Genomic DNA, 18,178 nt, shown 5'->3' on the forward strand with positions numbered 1-18,178 from the left:
CCTACAAAATCATATAGTCTGGCTATGCTCCATCTTCACCACACAAAATATTTAAATCATGCACAACCCCGATGACAAGCCAAGCAATTGTTTCATACTTTTGATGTTCTCAAACTTTTTCAATCTTCACACAATACATGAGCGTGAGCCATGGATATAGCAATATATGTGGGATAGAAGGGTGGTTGTGGAGAAGACAAAAAGAGAGAAGATAGTCTCACATCAACTAGGCGTATCAACGGGCTATGGAGATGCCCATCAATAGATATCAATGTGAGTGAGTAGGGATTGCCATGCAACGGATGCACTAGAGCTAAGTGTATGAAAGCTCAACAAAAGGAACTAGTGGGTGTGCATCCAACTCGCTTGCTCACGAAGACCTAGGGCATTTTGAGGAAGCCCATCATTAGAATATACAAGCCAATTTCAATATTGAAAGATTCCCACTAGTATATGAAAGTGACAAAACAAGAGACTCTCTATCATGAAGATCATGGTGCTACTTTGAAGCACAAGTGTGGTAAAAGGATAGTAGCATTGCCCCTTCTCTCTTTTTCTCTCATTTTTTTGTTTTTGTTTTTTATTTGGACCTTCTCCTTTTTTATGGCCTCTTTTCTCTTCTTTTTTTATTTGGGCTTCTTTGGCCTCTTTTATTTATTTATTTTCGTCCAGAGTCTCATCCCAACTTGTGGGGGAATCATAGTCTCCATCATCCTTTCCTCACTGGGACAATGCTCTAATAATGATGATCATCACACTTTTATTTACTTACAACTCAAGAATTACAACTCGATACTTAGAACAAGATATGACTCTATATGAATGCCTCCGGCGGTGTACCGGGATGTGCAATGATTCATGAGTGACATGTATGAAAGAATTATGAATGCTGGCTTTGCCACAAATACGATGTCAACTACATGATCATGCAAAGCAATATGACAATGATGAAGCGTGTCATAATAACGGAACGGTGGAAAGTTGCATGGCAATATATCTCGGAATGGCTATGGAAATGCCATAATAGGTAGATATGGTGGCTGTTTTGAGGAGGTTATATGGTGGGTTTAAGGTACCGGCAAAAGTTGCACGGTACTAGAGAGGCTAGCAATGGTGGAAGGGTGAGAGTGCGTATAATCCATGGACTTAACATTAGTCATAAAGAACTCACATACTTATTGCAAAAATTTATTATTTATTGAAACAAAGTATTACGCGCATGCTCCTAGGGGGATAGATTGGTAGGAAAAAACCATCGCTCGTCCCCAACCGCCACTCATAAGGAAGACAATCAATAAATAAATCATGCTCCGACTTCATCACATAACGGTTCACCATACGTGCATCTACGGGAATCAGAAACTTCAATGCAAGTATTTCTCAAATTCACAACTACTCAACTAGCATGACTCTAATATTACTATCCTCATATCTCAAAACAATCATTAAGTATCAAACTTCTCATAGTATTCAATGCACTCTATATGAAAGTTTTTATTATATCCCTCTTGGATGCCCATCATATTAGGACTAGTTTCATAACCAAACCAATCTACCATGCTATTATAAAGACTCTCAAAATAATATAAGTGAAGCACGAGAGTTCATCTAATTCTTCAAATAAAATCACCACCGTGCTCTAAAAAGATATAAGTGAAGCACTAGAGCAAACGACAAACTACTCCGAAAGATATAAGTGAAGATCAATGAATAGTTAAATAATTACGCAACCATGTGAAGACTCTCTAACATTTAATAATTTCAGATCTTGGTATTTTATTCAAGCAGCAAGTAAAACTAAATAAAATGAATTGACGCTCCAAGCAAAACACATATCATGTGGTGAATAAAAATATAGCTCCAAGTAAAGTTACCGATGAACGAAGATGAAAGAGGGGATGCCTTCCGGGGCATCCCCAAGCTTAGGCTCTTGGTTGTCCTTGAATATTACCTTGGGGTGCCTTGGTCATCCCCAAGCTTAGGCTCTTTCCACTCCTTATTCCATAGTCCATCGAATCTTTACCCAAAACTTGAAAACTTCACAACACAAAACTTAACAGAAAACTCGTAAGCTCCGTTAGTATAAGAAAATAAATCACCACTTAGGTACTGTAATGAACTCATTATAAATTCATATTGGTGTAATATCTACTGTATTCCAACTTCTCTATGGTTCATACCCTCCGATACTACTCATAGATTCATCAAAATAAGCAAACAACACAATGAAAACAGAATCTGTCAAAAACAGAACAGTCTGTAGTAATCTGTATCAAACGTATACTTCTGTAACTCATAAAATTCTCAAATAAATTGATGGACCTGAGTAAATTTTCTGTTAATCATCTTCAAAAAGAATTAACTCAATAGCACTCTCCAAATAAAAATGGCAGCAGTTCTCGTGAGCGCTAAAGTTTCTGTTTTTTACAGCAAGATCAACAAGCCTTTCCCCAAGTCTTCCCAAAGGTTCTACTTGGCACAAACACTAATTAAACACATAAAACCACATCTAAACAGAGGCTAGATTAATTATTTATTACTAAACAGGAACAAAAAGCAAGGAACAAAAATAAAGTTGGATTGCCTCCCAACAAGCGCTATCGTTTAACGCCCCTAGCTAGGCATGATGATTCCAATGATGCTCACATAAAAGATAAGAATTGTAACATAAAGAGAGAATCATGAAGAATATGACTAGCACATTTAAGTCTAACCCTCTTCCTATGCATAGGGATTTTGTGATCAAACAATTTATGGGAGCAATAATCAACTTGCATAGGAAGGTAAAACAAGCATAACTTCAAAAATTTAAGCACATAGAAAGGAAACTTGATATTATTGCAATTCCTACAAGCATATATTCCTCCCTCATAATAATTTTCAGTAGCATCATGAATGAATTCAAAAATATAACTATCACATAAAGCATTCTTTTCATGATCTACAAGCATATAAATTTTATTACTCTGCACACAAACAAAATTCTTCTCATGAATAATAGTGGGAGCAAACTCAACAAAATAATTATCATGCGAGGCATAATCCAATTGAAAACTAAAATCATGATGACAAGTTTCATGGATATCATTATTCTTTATAGCATACAAGTCATCACAATAATCATCATAGATAGCAACTTTGTTCTCATAATCAATTGGAACCTCTTCCGAAATAGTGGATTCATCACAAAATAAAGTCATGACCTCTCCAAATCCACTTTCATCAATATAATCAACATAAATAGGAGGCATGCTTTCATCATAATAAATTTGCTCATCAAAGCTTTGGGGACAAAAAATATCATCTTCATCAAACATAGCTTCCCCAAGCTTGTAGCTTTGCATATCATTAGCATCATGGATATTCAAGGAATTCATACTAACAACATTGCAATCATGTTCATCATTCAAATATTTAGTGCCAAACATTTTAATGCATTCTTCTTCTAGCACTTGAGCACAATTTTCCTTTCCATCATACTCACAAAAGATATTAAAAAGATGAAGCGTATGAGGCAAACTCAATTCCTTTTTTGTAATTTTCTTTTATAAACAAAACTAGTGATAAAACAAGAAACTAAAAGACTCGATTGCAAGATCTAAAGATATACCTTCAAGCACTCACCTCCCTGGCAACGGCGCCAGAAAAGAGCTTGATGTCTACTACACAACCTTCTTCTTGTAGACTTTGTTGGGCCTCCAAGTGCAGAGGTTTGTAGGACAGTAGCAAATTTCCCTCAAGTGGATGACCTAAGGTTTATCAATCCGTAGGAGGCGCAGGATGAAGATGGTCTCTCTCAAGCAACCCTGCAACCAAATAACAAAGAGTCTCTTGTGTTCCCAACACACCCAATACAATGGTAAATTGTATAGGTGTACTAGTTCGGCGAAGAGATGGTGATACAAGTGGTATATGGATGGTAGATAAAGGTTTTTGTAATCTGAAAATATAAAAAGAGCAAGGTAACTAATGGTAAAAGTGAGCGTAAACGGTATTGCAATGCTAGGAAACAAGGCCTAGGGTTCATACTTTCACTAGTGCAAATTCTCTCAACAATAATAACATAATTGGATCACATAACTATCCCTCAACATGCAACAAAGAGTCACTCCAAAGTCACTAATAGCGGAGAACAAACGAATAGATTATGGTAGGGTACGAAACCACCTCAAAGTTATTCTTTCCAATCAATCCGTTCGGCTATTCCTATAAGTGTCACAAACAGCCCTAGAGTTCGTACTAGAATAACACCTTAAGACACAAATCAACCAAAACCCTAATGTCACCTAGATACTCCAATGTCACCTCAAGTATCTGTGGGTATGATTATACGATATGCATCACACAATCTCAGATTCATCTATTCAACCAACACATAGGACCTCAAAGAGTGCCCCAAAGTCCCTTCTGGAGAATCACGACGAAAACGTGTGCCAACCCCTATGCATAGGTTCATGGGCAGAACCCGCAAGTTGATCACCAAAACATACATCAAGTGAATCACGTGGTATCCCATTGTCACCACAGATACGCACGGCAAGACATACATCAAGTGTTCTCAAATCTTTAAAGACTCAATCCGATAAGATAATTTCAAAGGGGAAACTCGATCCATTACAAGAGAGTAGAAGGGGGAGAAAACATCATAAGATCCAACTATAATAGCAAAGGTCGCGATACATCAAGATCGTATCACCTCAAGAACACAAGAGAGAGAGAGAGAGAGAGATCAAACACATACCTACTGGTACATACCCTCAGCCCCGAGGGAGAACTACTCCCTCCTCGTCATGGAGAGCACCGGGATGATGAAGATGGCCACCGGAAAGGGATTGCCCCCTCCGGCAAGGTGCCGGAACGGGTCTAGATTGGTTTTCGGTGGCTACGGAGGCTTCTGGCGGCGGAACTCCTGATCTATTGTGCTCCCCGATCGTTTTAGGGTATATGGATATATATATATGCAGAAGAAGTACGTCGGGGGAGCCACGAGGGTGGAGGGCGCGCCCAGGGGGTGGGCGCACCCCCCTGCCTCGTGGCTTCCTCGTTGCTTCCCTTACGTGGACTCCAAGTCTCCCGGGTTGCTTTCCTTCCAAAAATAAGTTCCGTGAAGTTTCAGGTCAATTGGACTTCATTTGATTTTCCTTTTCTGCGATACTCTAAAACAAGGAAAAAACAGAAATTGGCACTGGGCTCTAGGTTAATAGGTTAGTCCCAAAAATCGTATAAAATAGCATATAAATGCATATAAAACATCCAAGGTTGATAATATAATAGCATGGAACAATCAAAAATTATAGATACGTTGGAGACGTATCATATGCCTCTGATTTTGCTCAGCTTGTGTAATCTGCACACTCAAAACACGTTGAGCAACTAAGCATTCATACCTGTCAGCATCTTTAGCAGCCATGTATTGTGTCTCATGATTAGAATCATCTCCACCGTGTTCTTCATGTGTAATAAGAGCCAAAGTCTCCTCATCATAGTCACTAGCGGACTCATACCCACCATCCTCAGTAGCAATCATCACACGCTGAGATTTGCATTCTCTCGCAAAATGTCCTCTTCCCTTACAACGACAACAAATAATATCACTTGTGTGCCCTGTTGATGCCATGGAAGAAGAAGAGCTCTGCGCAGGCCCGGCAGGTGTGCTCTTGACAGATAGTGGTAGTTGTGCCTACTTTCTTATATCACGGCTGGAGGTGGCACCTGATGGAGGTGCTGGTGTAGTGGAAGTAGATGATGCACATGGTGTCCATGAGGAAGAATGACCTACAGAAAAGTTAGTTCGCGTCAATGCATGTCGATCATACACTTCATGTTCAGCTTTACAAGCAAGATGGAATAAACGAGTGATATTAGTATACTCCTTATACTCTAGAATGGTCTGAATCTCTCTATTTAATCCACCCATAAAACGTGCAAGCGTAGCTTCATTCTCCTCAACAATACCACATCTAATCATGCCAGTTTGTAATTCCTGATAATATTCTTCTACAGAATTTTTTCCTTATCTTAAACGCTGTAATTTTTGAAGTAATTCACGTTGATAATATGGTGGAACCCAACGAGTACGCATAGCAGTTTTCAAAGCAGCCCAAGTAGTTGGAATAGGATATAATCTACAATGTTCAGACCACCAAACACATGCGAAGCTAGTGAAAGCACAAACAGCAGCAAGAACACGTCTCTCCTCAGGATATTGTAAACATGTAAAACGTTGTTCAGTTTCTAACTCCCAAGTAAGATATATATCAGAAACATATCTACCCTCAAATGGTGGAATATTCAATTTCAGTTTAGGAAGATGGTCATGATCTCGTACCTCATATGGTGGTGCAGCCCTACCGTTGAGATGATATACCTGAGGACGACCTGGTGGTGGTGCTGCTGGTGGTTGCACGTAGTTCTAATTTTGATCAACCTCATCCTCGTAATGGTCCTCCACCTCTGCAGTAGCAGCATGAGCGACAGAAGCATCAACAGCGGCACCAGAATTTTTCCCAGGGTCAATGGGAACGCGTTATGCTCGTCCCACTTGATTTGGAAAGCGACGTTGTTGTTGATGTTGTTGTTGTTGTTGTAGAGGTGCGTTAGGGGCAGCCGGTGGTGGTGGTGGAAGACGCACGAGCAATTCATTAAACTTGTTATCGAGCTTTGTTTCGAACTTCTTCTCCATGCCATCTTTCTTCTCCATGGCCTCTTCAAATATGTTTAGCACATCTTGCACATGTTCACTCATCATTTGCTGAAATTTATCATGCAACTCCTTATTCATCATGTTCTCCCAGTCAGTCTCGTCGGCTTATGATCTTGCCATGGTTAGCAGCAATAGAAACACACAAGAATATGATCCTACAGACTACTAACAAGAGGTGGTGGTGGGTGTCACAAATCCGTCAAGCAAATCTCAAATTCTTACCGGTTCTTACCCAGTAGCAGGCGGTGATCGGCAACCGTCGTAGTCAAAACTCTCAAAGCTTGGATAGAGCGATTACCAGGGAAAATCAAACGCACGATGTAGATGTATGTGGAGCAGGTTAGCAATAATCAATTCAGAGATGCAAAGTTGAATAAACTCTCAACGATGGTACTGTGCTGGTCCTAGACTAGACCGTGCTAGAGACGCGAGCCTAGAACACTAACAAAATCACGGCGCTGCACGTAAACAAGGGAAAAGCACACTCTGGAACTTTTTTTCGCTCTGTTTTTTTGGCGCTCCTCTTTTTTGCCTCTTTTTTGTGAAAAATCACTATAATGGCGAGTGTCTCAAAACTCTTCCCTCGTCAAACTGACAAGATGGGCACGAATTTTTTTTTGACTTTTTCGGAAATCAGGGCAGCGACGACGAAAAAGTGCGACAAAAAATCACTATGATGGCACGTGGCTCAAAAGACTCAGAAAAGCCTAAAAATAGGATAGGGAAAAAATATTTTTGCCTGTGAAAATTTTGGCCTAAAAACTGCCCCGGGGTCTCCAGACTTTTTTTTCTTTTTTCTTTTTTTTTCGAAACCTACTCAGGCAAGGAAACACGAATCGGAAATTAGACGGATCTCGAAAACAAACCTAATACGAAAGGAACTCGGATTGGTGGTGGATATATGGTGGTAGGATATGGCAACGGTGGTGGTATATGGATACGGATTGGTGGTGGTATATGGATACGGATTGGTGATGGTATATGGAGACGGGTCGATGGCGGATAAGCGGTGGTGGTAGATGGCAGGGGTGATGATGATGGTGCGGCGGCGGCGTGACAACTTATGACCAGAACTCGAAACTCTAAAAGACTAGACTCTAAGACCAGCAACTAGACACGACGATGCAACCGCAAATTCAACAAAGCAAAATACTGAAAAGACTATGCAAAGGCTCAGATTGGTTCGGATATGATGAACTAACCCTAATTTTTTTGGCTTTTTTCGTGGACTGTAGGTATGAAGAACAGACTCGATCTAAACTACGAAAAACTGTAAAATCTCACCGAGCAACCTGGAAATTTGATACCACTTGATAGAGGCGAAGGTGTCCCGATGTTTTGATGAGATAGATATCGTTTTCTGTGGGAGTCGACTTTGACGATCCGACTACGAACGTGCGAAGACGTCACGCCTTAGCAATCGCTAAACCAACTTCCGAGGGTTATTGACCACGCCGGAGCATGATCAACCTGACCAAGAGGGTCTATTTCCTGCGAGCAAACGAAGAACAAGCAAGAAATTGAGATTGCAATCTGGATATTGCGAATAATAAAGGAAAGCTTTATTGATCAAGGTGGGGTTCTGTGACGCCTTTGTTTGGTCGTTGAACACAAACGAAGTACGCGAAGTTGCAGCTATGGCGAACTTTAATCTAAACAAAACCCAAAGTCTAAATGATGCCCTAAGGGCTGTATATATGGAGAAGAGAGGGGGGAATTTCGTGGCCCTTGGAGGAGGGGTCCGAAACCAACCCTAACTCTTGTTTCCCCACACATACGGACTATAAAAACTGCCTATAATCAAGTATTTCGAAATTATATGGGCCTGGCCCAAAAATAAGGTGACGCAGCACCTAAAATAGTCTCTGGACAAAATTTATGAAGTGGCATCTTGTATATTTCGTCCAAGGCTTCCTGCACTCATTATGGTGGCTTCAAAGTCCTGGAATCATCACTTGTAACTCCGTTCTTGTTTCCCTTGCGCATGCCATCATCTTCATGCTTGAACTTGATTCAAGGTTCATCTTTCTTGTCCAAGCTAGGCCTTCATTTGTAAGCAAAACAAATGTATCCAATTTAGGCAGCATCATATTCTCATGAACATTAGAATCGTTACCAAGAAATGAAAGTACCTGATAATTCAATTGGCGTGCGCGAGCTCTAGTAATTGGTCCAGTATGTATAGCAGCAGGGGCTGTGGGTGTAACAATGGTATTGATGTCCTCATCGGTATGATATGATTGGAACTAACCCGGACTGACACTGTTTTCAGCAGAACTACCGTGGTGTACCATTTTTCGTATAACTCCAAGCAATGAAATCTGTCATATCATGTTGCGAGAGTGGAATTGAAAGAATCCGTTGTATATCGATGGGCCACATTGTTTGTCTAATCATATCTTCATCCCAATTATTGGAAACAAGATCAATGAGGTCACCTACCATAGTTAACAGTTGTCTCGCCTTAGGCGTTACAACTTTCCTAATGGCACAACTTGGGATCCAAGCGTATTCCCAAATATTGATATTTTGTCCATTCCCCACTCGCCAAATATAACCATGTTTCACGGAGTTTGTGCCTGCCATAATGCTTTGCCAGGTAAAAGAAGATCCTTTCCTTAGCTTGGAATTCAATAAATCACCATCGGGGTAGTACTTAGCCCTTAGGATAGAGGCACACAAGGAACCAGGATTATCTAGAAGACGCCATGTCTGTTTAGCGAGCAAGGCCAGGTTGAAAGAGTGAATATCACGGAATACCATTCCTTCTTAATTTTTGGGTACGCACATTTTTCACAAGGACATCCAATGCATTCTCTTTTGATTCTCCTCGTCTCCCCACCAGAAACGCGCTATCGCGTCAATGATTCCTTTACAATTTTTTAGGTATTTTAAAGACCGACATTGCATAGGTGGGTATGGCTTGGATCAGAGCCTTGAGCAAGATCTCCTTTCCCCAGCAGATAGTAAATTTTCCTTCCAGACACTAATTTTCTTAACAATACGTTCAATCAAAAATTGGAAATAGTCTGTTTTATCAATTCCCACATTTGCTGGCAAACCCAAATACTTATCACTAAGAGCCTCCATCAATATATTCAGCTTTATACACAATTGTTCTCTTAATTCCACCTTTGTGTTAGGGCTGAAGAAAATGTTGGATTTTTCAACACTTACCAATTGTCCCGAAGCCTCACAATATAGTTCTAGCACTGCTTTCAGAGCTTCCGCACTGTGTTGGTTGGCTTTCATAAGAATCAATGAATCATCCACAAAGAGAAGGTTTGTGATAGGTGGAGCGTCTCTACAGACTCTTACTCCTGAAATTTTTCCATTTTCCTCCGCATGTGTAAGAAAGCGTTCAAACTCTTAGTGCACAACAAGAAGAGGTATGGTGACAACAGGTCTCCATGTCTCAAACCCTTTGTAGGCTTGAAGCTCTCACTTTTCTCCGCATTAATCCTTACTCTGTACTCGACCGTTGAGACGCATTGCATAATAAAATTTACCCAATCTTGACGGAAACCCAATCGCAACATAATTTCTTTCAAAGAAGGCCATTCAACTCTGTCATAAGCTTTGTGCATATCAAGTTTTATAGCGCATAAACCCTATCTACCTTCTCTTTTATTCTTGAGTGTGTGAAAACATTCATAAGCTACTAAAATATTATATGTTAGCAGTCTGCCGGGTACGAAAGCACTTTGAGTTGGGCTAATAATATCTGGCAGGAAGACCTTCAACCGATAAGCCACCATTTTTGTAATTATTTTATATACAACATTACATAAGTTGGTCGGCCTAAATTGGGTTACTTTTTTCGGTGTATTAACCTTTAAAATCATCACGATCACAGTGTCATTTCAACCAGCTGGAATAGTGCATGCATTGTATTGATTGCTTGCAAAACCTCCTTAATTAGGTCGTCCTCTAGCATGGGTCAAAATCTTTTATAAAAGATAGCATGAAGTCCACCACTTCGCATGGTAATTGATAAGAGATGAGAGTTAAAATAAAATAACTGGACAATCCGTCACATGGCTTGTCAATGAACGCACACAATATAAGATTTGGGTTTTCAATTCATGGCTAGTATGCTTTTCTTTTTAAGCACCCCAAATATAATAATAATTACATCGAGATCTCTGGACCATCAAATGTTCATTGATGCCGTCAAAACAAGCCACTGACGCATTGTTTGTCGGTGCTCTCATAGTGAGTTGGCCTGACCTTATTAATGACAGCCAAAAAGTCTTTGTACACGTTGTCACCACTCTATCAAAGCTGGACTAACCTTGTTGATGAGGGCCGAAAAGTCTTCGTTCACATGTCTCTAAGAACCAATGCCTTAAAGCGATAAACATCATCATTGAACCCTTGAATCCATCAAAAGAATCTGATATCAAACCTCGTCATCACATATGCACAATGTGAAAGCCTAACCTCACTGTCTAGCATATGCACGATGAGAAAACCTAAACTCACCGTCTAAGGAGCTGGCAAGAATTTACAGCAAAACTTCATTTAATCCGTTCCAACGAAATTAAAAAGGATCAGAGCCTGAAAGATTCGACTTAAAAGAAGAAACACCGTCATCTGTCCGAGCGTCGCCCTCCTTGGACTAAAACCCTAGCATCCCTAGCATATCTACTAGCAAGAACCAAGCCTCCCCACCAGCAGCAATTTAGCACATGGTCTTTGTGACATCTATTGTCTAAACGGCCCTACCAGCGCGTGTAGGAAATCTAACAGACTGCAAATTCAACTCATCTGAACATGTTCAGAATGTAACTTTGATTCTCGGTGTCAAATCTTCAGTTTCCAAAGTTCAAAACTAAATGCATAACATGACAGTCCTCTTTTTATGTAAAACAAAGGATTTGGCTTCTCATTTCAGAAGTGTCTATTTTGGCACAGAGTAATAACATGTTCGAATGACACAAGATTTTCCACACTGAGGCCCATCGTTGCACGAACTGAGGTGTGAGCAAGGACAGATGAGGTTAGTAGTGCGCCAAGCACCAACTAGAGTTGCTTTATGGTCAATTCTGCTCTCAGATGTAGTACCCCATTGATGAAGAAGAGGCTATCATCAGCCATAAACGACGGCCAGGGAATTGCGAAGAGATTGCGGTAGCCAACCGCCTTTCCACCAGTGAAGGTGTAGCAGCCCTTGTACTTACTGACAAACTCACCCGATGGCCTTGTCCTTGCAGCAAACTCGTAGTCCACGGTAACACTCGTTGAGCCTTTCTCTTGCATCCCCAAGAAGAGACCAAAGCAGTGGAAAGCGCTTTGCTGATCCATGTTGCAATGTGCTGAGAGGAAGAATCCCTGTCCAGCAAGATGGAATGCTTGCGAGTAAATCCGCCCAGATGGGAATAGTCGGCCACACTCCTCGCGCTTCAGATCCAAGTATGCTATGCATTGAGGATACGGTCGGTCAAATTCCACCACCTTAAGTGGGCGATATTTGTAAGCTCGTTCAGTATATTTCCTAGAGGTCAACACATCTGTAGCAAGGGCGCGCTGTCGATGTGGTGCATCAGCTTTGTACAGGAGTGCATCAGTGACACTTTTAGTTGCTTGCTCATTATCCAGATCACTGCATGCAAGGACCTTCCGCAACTTCCTGCAGGTCATATGAGAAAACCTAACAAGTGGCAGCAAACGAGTCCCCAAGACTTCACGTCTTTCTTCCGTTCTTGAGTATTGAGCACGAGCCCATTTGATCACGAAGTCATAGACTGCGTCCTCTGATGCCACCTGAAGGTCATTACTACATAAGATGGCTTCAATCCCAGCAAGGGGGATGTTCATCACTTCATCCTGAAACCTGAAAAGAGGAAGCATTCCTTTAGTTCAACAATGTTATTTCGACAATTTAGTTGGCTCTCTAAATAAAGAGACCACCCACTTAGTCAAATCCTTGTATTTGTTGGCGAGGAATTCCTTGGCAGCATCAGTCAGTGGCTGAACTGCTGCAGCCATTGAAATGCTGGAAGGCAGATCTAGATAGAGAAGTGCAGATTCTGTGGTCATAGGTAAGCTTCTTAGTAGTTGACTGCAGTGTCTCATGCAAGAAACAACTTCAAATTTGTCAGACATCATCAAGATATCAAGCAGAAGGGTTGGCTGATTGGTCGTCAACTTTCCACTGTAAATAAAACTTAAAAGCTCCATAAGGGCACTTTCCTCTGTTCCAAGTAGAAATACAACAATCAGACACAAGGTAACTGTTAGCTCGAAAGCAAAAGAAAAATATATTTGCAAAATGGTGGGGTATAGACAATTACTCCCTCCGTCCCATAATATAAGAGCGTTTTTGACACTTGTGTAGTGTCAAAAACTACTCTTATATTATGGGACAGAGGGAGTAACTTGCTAGCTGAACTGAAAAATTAATCATGGATAACCTCATTGACAATGATCATGTCAGTACTACAAAATCGATCATTCAAAACATTAAGCAAAACTGTACAGCAGCTAGGACAGAAAATGTCCTAAAGGAGCTCCCGAATTACCTGAAGCAGTTATTCTAAGAGTTGCATGCCTCTGGTCGGATTCTTTCATGCCATTTGAGAAAAGCTAACAAGATGAAAGTTATGACACTGTTAGCTAGATAACAGTAAATAACTACACTGCACAATGAACTCATTTTACACATAAATTAAATCTACCTTGTAAAAGAAGGGACTTTTTGCAGCTAGAATCGCAGAGCTGATATATATAGACTTCACTCTCAAAACCTGATTGCACTCCATATTCCAGGATGAGTCACTGCTTTCTCCATCCTCACCTGATACAAACAACAAGGTCCAATGAAGCAGAGAACAAACGGCCACATAGGCATGTAGTATAAAGGAACAAATGGTGCACATGATTCACATCTTTTATATAGACAAGGATATGATGCTTTGGAGCACAACCAAATGGGGAGCATAGTGACAGTGTATTGAATCATATGACTTATCATTAACAACATGGTGCACAAACTTCAGAGATCTGGTAGCTTCAAAAGTTAAAAGTACATTTGTCCACAAGTACAACAATTGTACAAAAGTTTACTTACAGTTATGTCAGAATTATATCCAACAGAAGTATAATCTATCCAACATAACCCAATTGTTCCACAATTAGGTGGGGCAGAAAGAATCAAGTAATCAAGCTCATATAAATCTCAACCAATCAATAGTAAAGTGAGGCATTTAAAATGATTACCACATGTCTAATATTATCAATGCAATGGGTGGCAGAAAGGCTTCACCGGTACCGGCATGTCTCCACAGTTTCAATACAAAGGAATGAATTACTCGCTCTGATACATTGTGCCATCAACCAACTCTAAAATCACATATGATCAGTACCAATGATTGCTACGCATAACAGTTCTCCAAGAAATAATTTTAATTATCTGGCATAGGTGCACGGAATTCTGTATTTATGTGTTAAATTTGCTGAACCTGACTGCCATATACTACCTCTGTACCAAAATATAAGACGTTTTTGTAGGCTAAACTAGCCGAAAAAATCTCTTATATTTTGATACGGTGGGAGTATTACGGAGTAATTAAAACATATTCAATTGTACTAACCATCTTGTCCAATATCAGGTGGAGATTCTTCTATCATAGCTACAGGCTCCTCGTTGGTTTCCTCATAGGTATCACGTTCATCTGCTTCAATTTTGATGTTTGCTGGTTCTGACATATACTTTCCACATTCTGGGGGCATGAAATGATAGCTGGAAGTCATTAAAAATGGAAGGTATTGCACTCTAGAATAAGAACATGATTAAGAAAATGTGAATAGTAGAAGTGCATTAGCATCAGATCGTCATGACAGAAACATATTCTGATAAAGCAAAGCAAGACTACAATAGTTTCATACGACAATGACAGAAAAAGATCCAAGCAATAAAGCATAAATCCTAATAACAATTGAGGCCCATGAACAAGCATTAATGATAAATGCCTAGACTGCACATTCAGAGCGAAGTTGGATGCAAGCAAAATATATTGGGTACACGGAACTTTTCATGGGACACTAATAGAATGTCATATACTTCCTATGTCCACGTTTATTAGGCCAGAGAACCAGCGAGCCACGTCCGGTCTTAATTAAGTACAGATTTCGCAGGTTCCGTTGCTCGTTCCGTCCACTGATTTAGGGAGATAAATCTCCAGCCGCTACATGTGCGAGGTAGGCGAAATGGTTTCGCTAATTAATGCCGCTAACCCATGTGTTCTAACAGGGCCAATTCAAAACTGAGCAACTACACGCGTGGTGCCTTGGTCCCAGCACTTCGCCCCGGTGGCCTAATAAACACAGACAGAGGGAGTAACTAGTTAAGAGTAAGAACTTCTAACTTCATTACTGTTCCATCCTCCCCTTAATATACCCTCTTTCATGCTTACTTTACTCAAATATAGAAACTTAGAAGCATTATGTAACACGTAAAACCCCTGTTAGCCCATTACAACGAATGCATGCTCAGCTAAATGAGACATTGGACAACATCTGGCCGTGCTATTCATCAGGCAATAACCAAACTAACTTTTGTCCATAGTTTATATACAACTTATTGCATCTACTGGGCTTGAGGCTGGTTCAGTTATGGTGCACAATGCTCTTTGTAAATTCAGGATCATACTAGGAGCAATGTCACAGAGTTTTCTTCTTCTGCGGAATTAAGAGTTGAATAAGATCCTGCAAATAGAGTCATCTCTTAAACTCCGCCCACCAAGGTCATGTCCTGAACACCACGTTGCTGAGAAGATCATATACTGTGGCTAAATTTCCGTGCGGCAACAACTGAGGAAGGCAAAGAGCTGGGAAATCATAACTTCACTTCGATCAAAAGGAAAAGCTGCCTCGTCATCTTTCTCCCACCTTATACGGTTATACCAAACGTAAGCCTTTTGATACCTAAATCCTCAACAGGCAATCAAAACAAATCAGCGGGAAAAGCAAGTAGTACTACCTCCATTTCGCAACTCCCCACCCACCCGCTGTCAAATCAGTACGAATGCAAATTCAAACCCACCCACGCCCAAATCGGACCGTACCGAAATGATGACGAGACGTAGGCCAACCTTCCCCACCTTTGTCGCGGCGGAGGTCCTCCCTGCGGCGCTTGCGGTGGCGCGCCCAGTCGGCGATGGACGAGCACCCCTCGCCCGCGGCGCCCTTGGCCCCCGGCGCGTCGTCCCCGGCGACGATCTCGATCCGCAGGACCCGGTCGGAGAAGTTGACCGAGTTGAAGGCGAACTCGAAGCTCGGGCCGCCGCTCGCCCGGGAGAAGTCCGGGTCCATCCCGACCACCGCCACCCCCTTCCTCCAATCCCAATACCAACACCAATCCTTATCCCACCACGTCCGCCGCCTCACCTCCGCGGCCGCGCGGCACACATCCTCGCCGCCGTCGGAGCCGGAACCCTAGCCGGAGAGAAGGTTCAGAAGGCCGCTTCCCAGAAGCGGGGGCGTGGGGGACAAGAGTGAGACGGAGAAGAGAGAGGCGCGGCTGTGTGATTGGGAGGAAAGCAGAGGGTGGTAAGTGCGAAACGGGTGCGACGATTTGGGTGCAGGGACCGGCAGGCCGCTTAACTAGGAGGCGTGCGCCGTGGGTCCCGGGTGTCCGCGGGCCACGTTTCTCACGCGTGGGTCCGGCGCGTCAGCGGAGGGTGAGGGTCTGGTCGGCGTCGGCGTCGCGATTCTGTGCCTTGCTTCGCTCGCGACGTGACCTGTGTTGCGTCTTTCCTTTCCTTTCTAGACTGGAGTGAGTAGAGTTGGGTTGGTTGCGGTTAGGAAGGGGGGACGCAGGCAGGCGGCAGGCCGACGGGGAGGACGCCAAAGCTTGCGGTTTGGAGGGGGTGGGTTTTGGTGTCACGGGGTTTTCCCCTTGATGAGTAATCATCATCATTTTCTCGTGTACTTTCGTTGTGTCCATGAACATGCATGGAGCATGATTTGGGCAGCTGGGATTTTTGTGATTAGAGAATGAGGGTATCGTATTGGACTTTGAATTGTTAGAGCAACTCGGTTTCCTGGGTGTATTTTACCTTGCAACCAATCAAAGCCTTAGGCCAGCTTCAACAGAGTGACCCAAACGAACATGAATTCTGTTCATTTTTTATTTGTTTGGGTTGACAAAACAGACAACGGACACAAAACGGACATGCGAACATGGACGGTGCACCCAACGGTGCTACCGCATTTGGATGCCCTTGCCCAACTGTCGCTCGAGGAGGAGAACATCAAAGAGGTGCCTGCCTGATGCAAAGGGAGCACCGCACCTGATGCGGATGATGTTCTCCGACGTGAATACGACGTGGACAAACACCACCGAGCCCGTCAACGATTCAATTGTCGGGGGCCGCGGCGACGGAGGCCTCGAGGCCGATGAGACTGGTCGGAGGGGGCGCCGTCGCGCTACGTGCCTCCTCTGTCTCCCATCGACGTGAAGATATTATTGCGGTTCATGGGTGGATGTGTGGGCCAGGAGGGAGAAAAAGGAGGGAAGAGAGATAAAAAGGTGGGTAGGTGATGGGCTAGGCCAGACAAAGAGGACACAGACGGACAGCGCACGGTGTCCGCTTCGAATGACCCAATTTTGAGACAGAAAATGAGTCCGAGAACGGACACAAAGTGAACTCTGCATTGAGTTGCGGTTTTTTGTCTCCACGGACTCAAACGAACGCGGGCGGACGAAATGGGTCGGACACATCTGCAGACGGTGACCGGTCGTACCCCATAATCCACCTCCAACGACCATAGTAGTCATTTCACGATTTGCATTTTCATACAAAAGCATGCAACGACATGATCTATGTACCAACTACACTACTCGTCCTCCTCATCGGAGATGTTGATGAAGTTCGTGTCGGAGTCGTCAGCCTAATGGTCATTGGCGGTTGGGCGCACCTCCGGCTCCGCCTCCTCTTGCTCCTTGTCGGCCCAGATCTCGTTGAGCTTCGTGTCTGCCTAGCGGAGGAAGCAATGGTTGGACTCCACCTTCGCCTCCGACTGGATGGAATCGAGGGTGGCTTGTTGCTCCGTCGCATCCTCCGCTTGGGCCACCTCGAACTTCGCCAGCGCATTGACCATGGCGAAGCCCGCAGCCGAAGGCGTATGATCTGCCTCCTCTGCCTTCGAGTCATCCATGGTCGTCTGCTCCTCCTCCGGCTCCGACGAATCTAGAGACATGCCGACTGCGATCTGAGCTTCGCGCCTGGCCTGGATCTCCTCCAGTTGCTGCAACCGCTGCTCCGGAGTGAGCATGGCATAGATGGTGATCCTATGCCTGGCCATGGCTAGCGGCTAACGACGACCGTACTAAAGGTGGCGACGCTAGGGAGGGAAGAGGGTAGAAATGCAGACGGGGGACGGGGTTGAGCTGCTGCTTCCGGCCTAAATAGCCAGACTTAGTCCCTCTGGTGGCACGCTGGAGCAGAGCCACGCGGCGCCATGAATGCA

The 18,178-nt window shown here is 42.9% G+C and overlaps 1 protein-coding gene across 5 annotated transcripts; it reads right to left on the minus strand.

The window, feature by feature from the left end:
- Positions 1-11,480: 11,480 nt before the first annotated feature.
- Positions 11,481-16,288, minus strand: LOC125518704 (BTB/POZ domain-containing protein POB1). Of its 5 annotated transcripts, XM_087537851.1 has the most exons (7): positions 15,799-16,288; positions 14,299-14,427; positions 13,776-13,882; positions 13,461-13,502; positions 13,228-13,291; positions 12,621-12,900; positions 11,481-12,539 (listed from the first exon to the last, which is right to left on the minus strand). In XM_087537851.1, the coding sequence occupies exons 1-7, from the start codon at positions 16,016-16,018 to the stop codon at positions 11,729-11,731; spliced, it is 1,653 nt and encodes a 550-aa protein (XP_087393977.1). In that variant the 5' UTR covers positions 16,019-16,288; the 3' UTR covers positions 11,481-11,728. The 5 variants fall into 5 exon arrangements, with proteins under 5 accessions (XP_087393977.1, XP_048539489.1, XP_048539488.1 ...); XM_048683532.2 differs by lacking the exon at positions 13,776-13,882 and having other exon boundaries at positions 13,384-13,502; positions 15,808-16,287; XM_048683531.2 differs by lacking the exon at positions 13,776-13,882 and having other exon boundaries at positions 13,384-13,502; positions 15,799-16,287.
- Positions 16,289-18,178: the final 1,890 nt, after the last annotated feature.

Source organism: Triticum urartu, chromosome 7A, assembly GCF_056163025.1.
Source record: "Triticum urartu cultivar PI428250 chromosome 7A, HENAU_Tu73, whole genome shotgun sequence".
Taxonomy (NCBI): domain Eukaryota; kingdom Viridiplantae; phylum Streptophyta; class Magnoliopsida; order Poales; family Poaceae; genus Triticum; species Triticum urartu.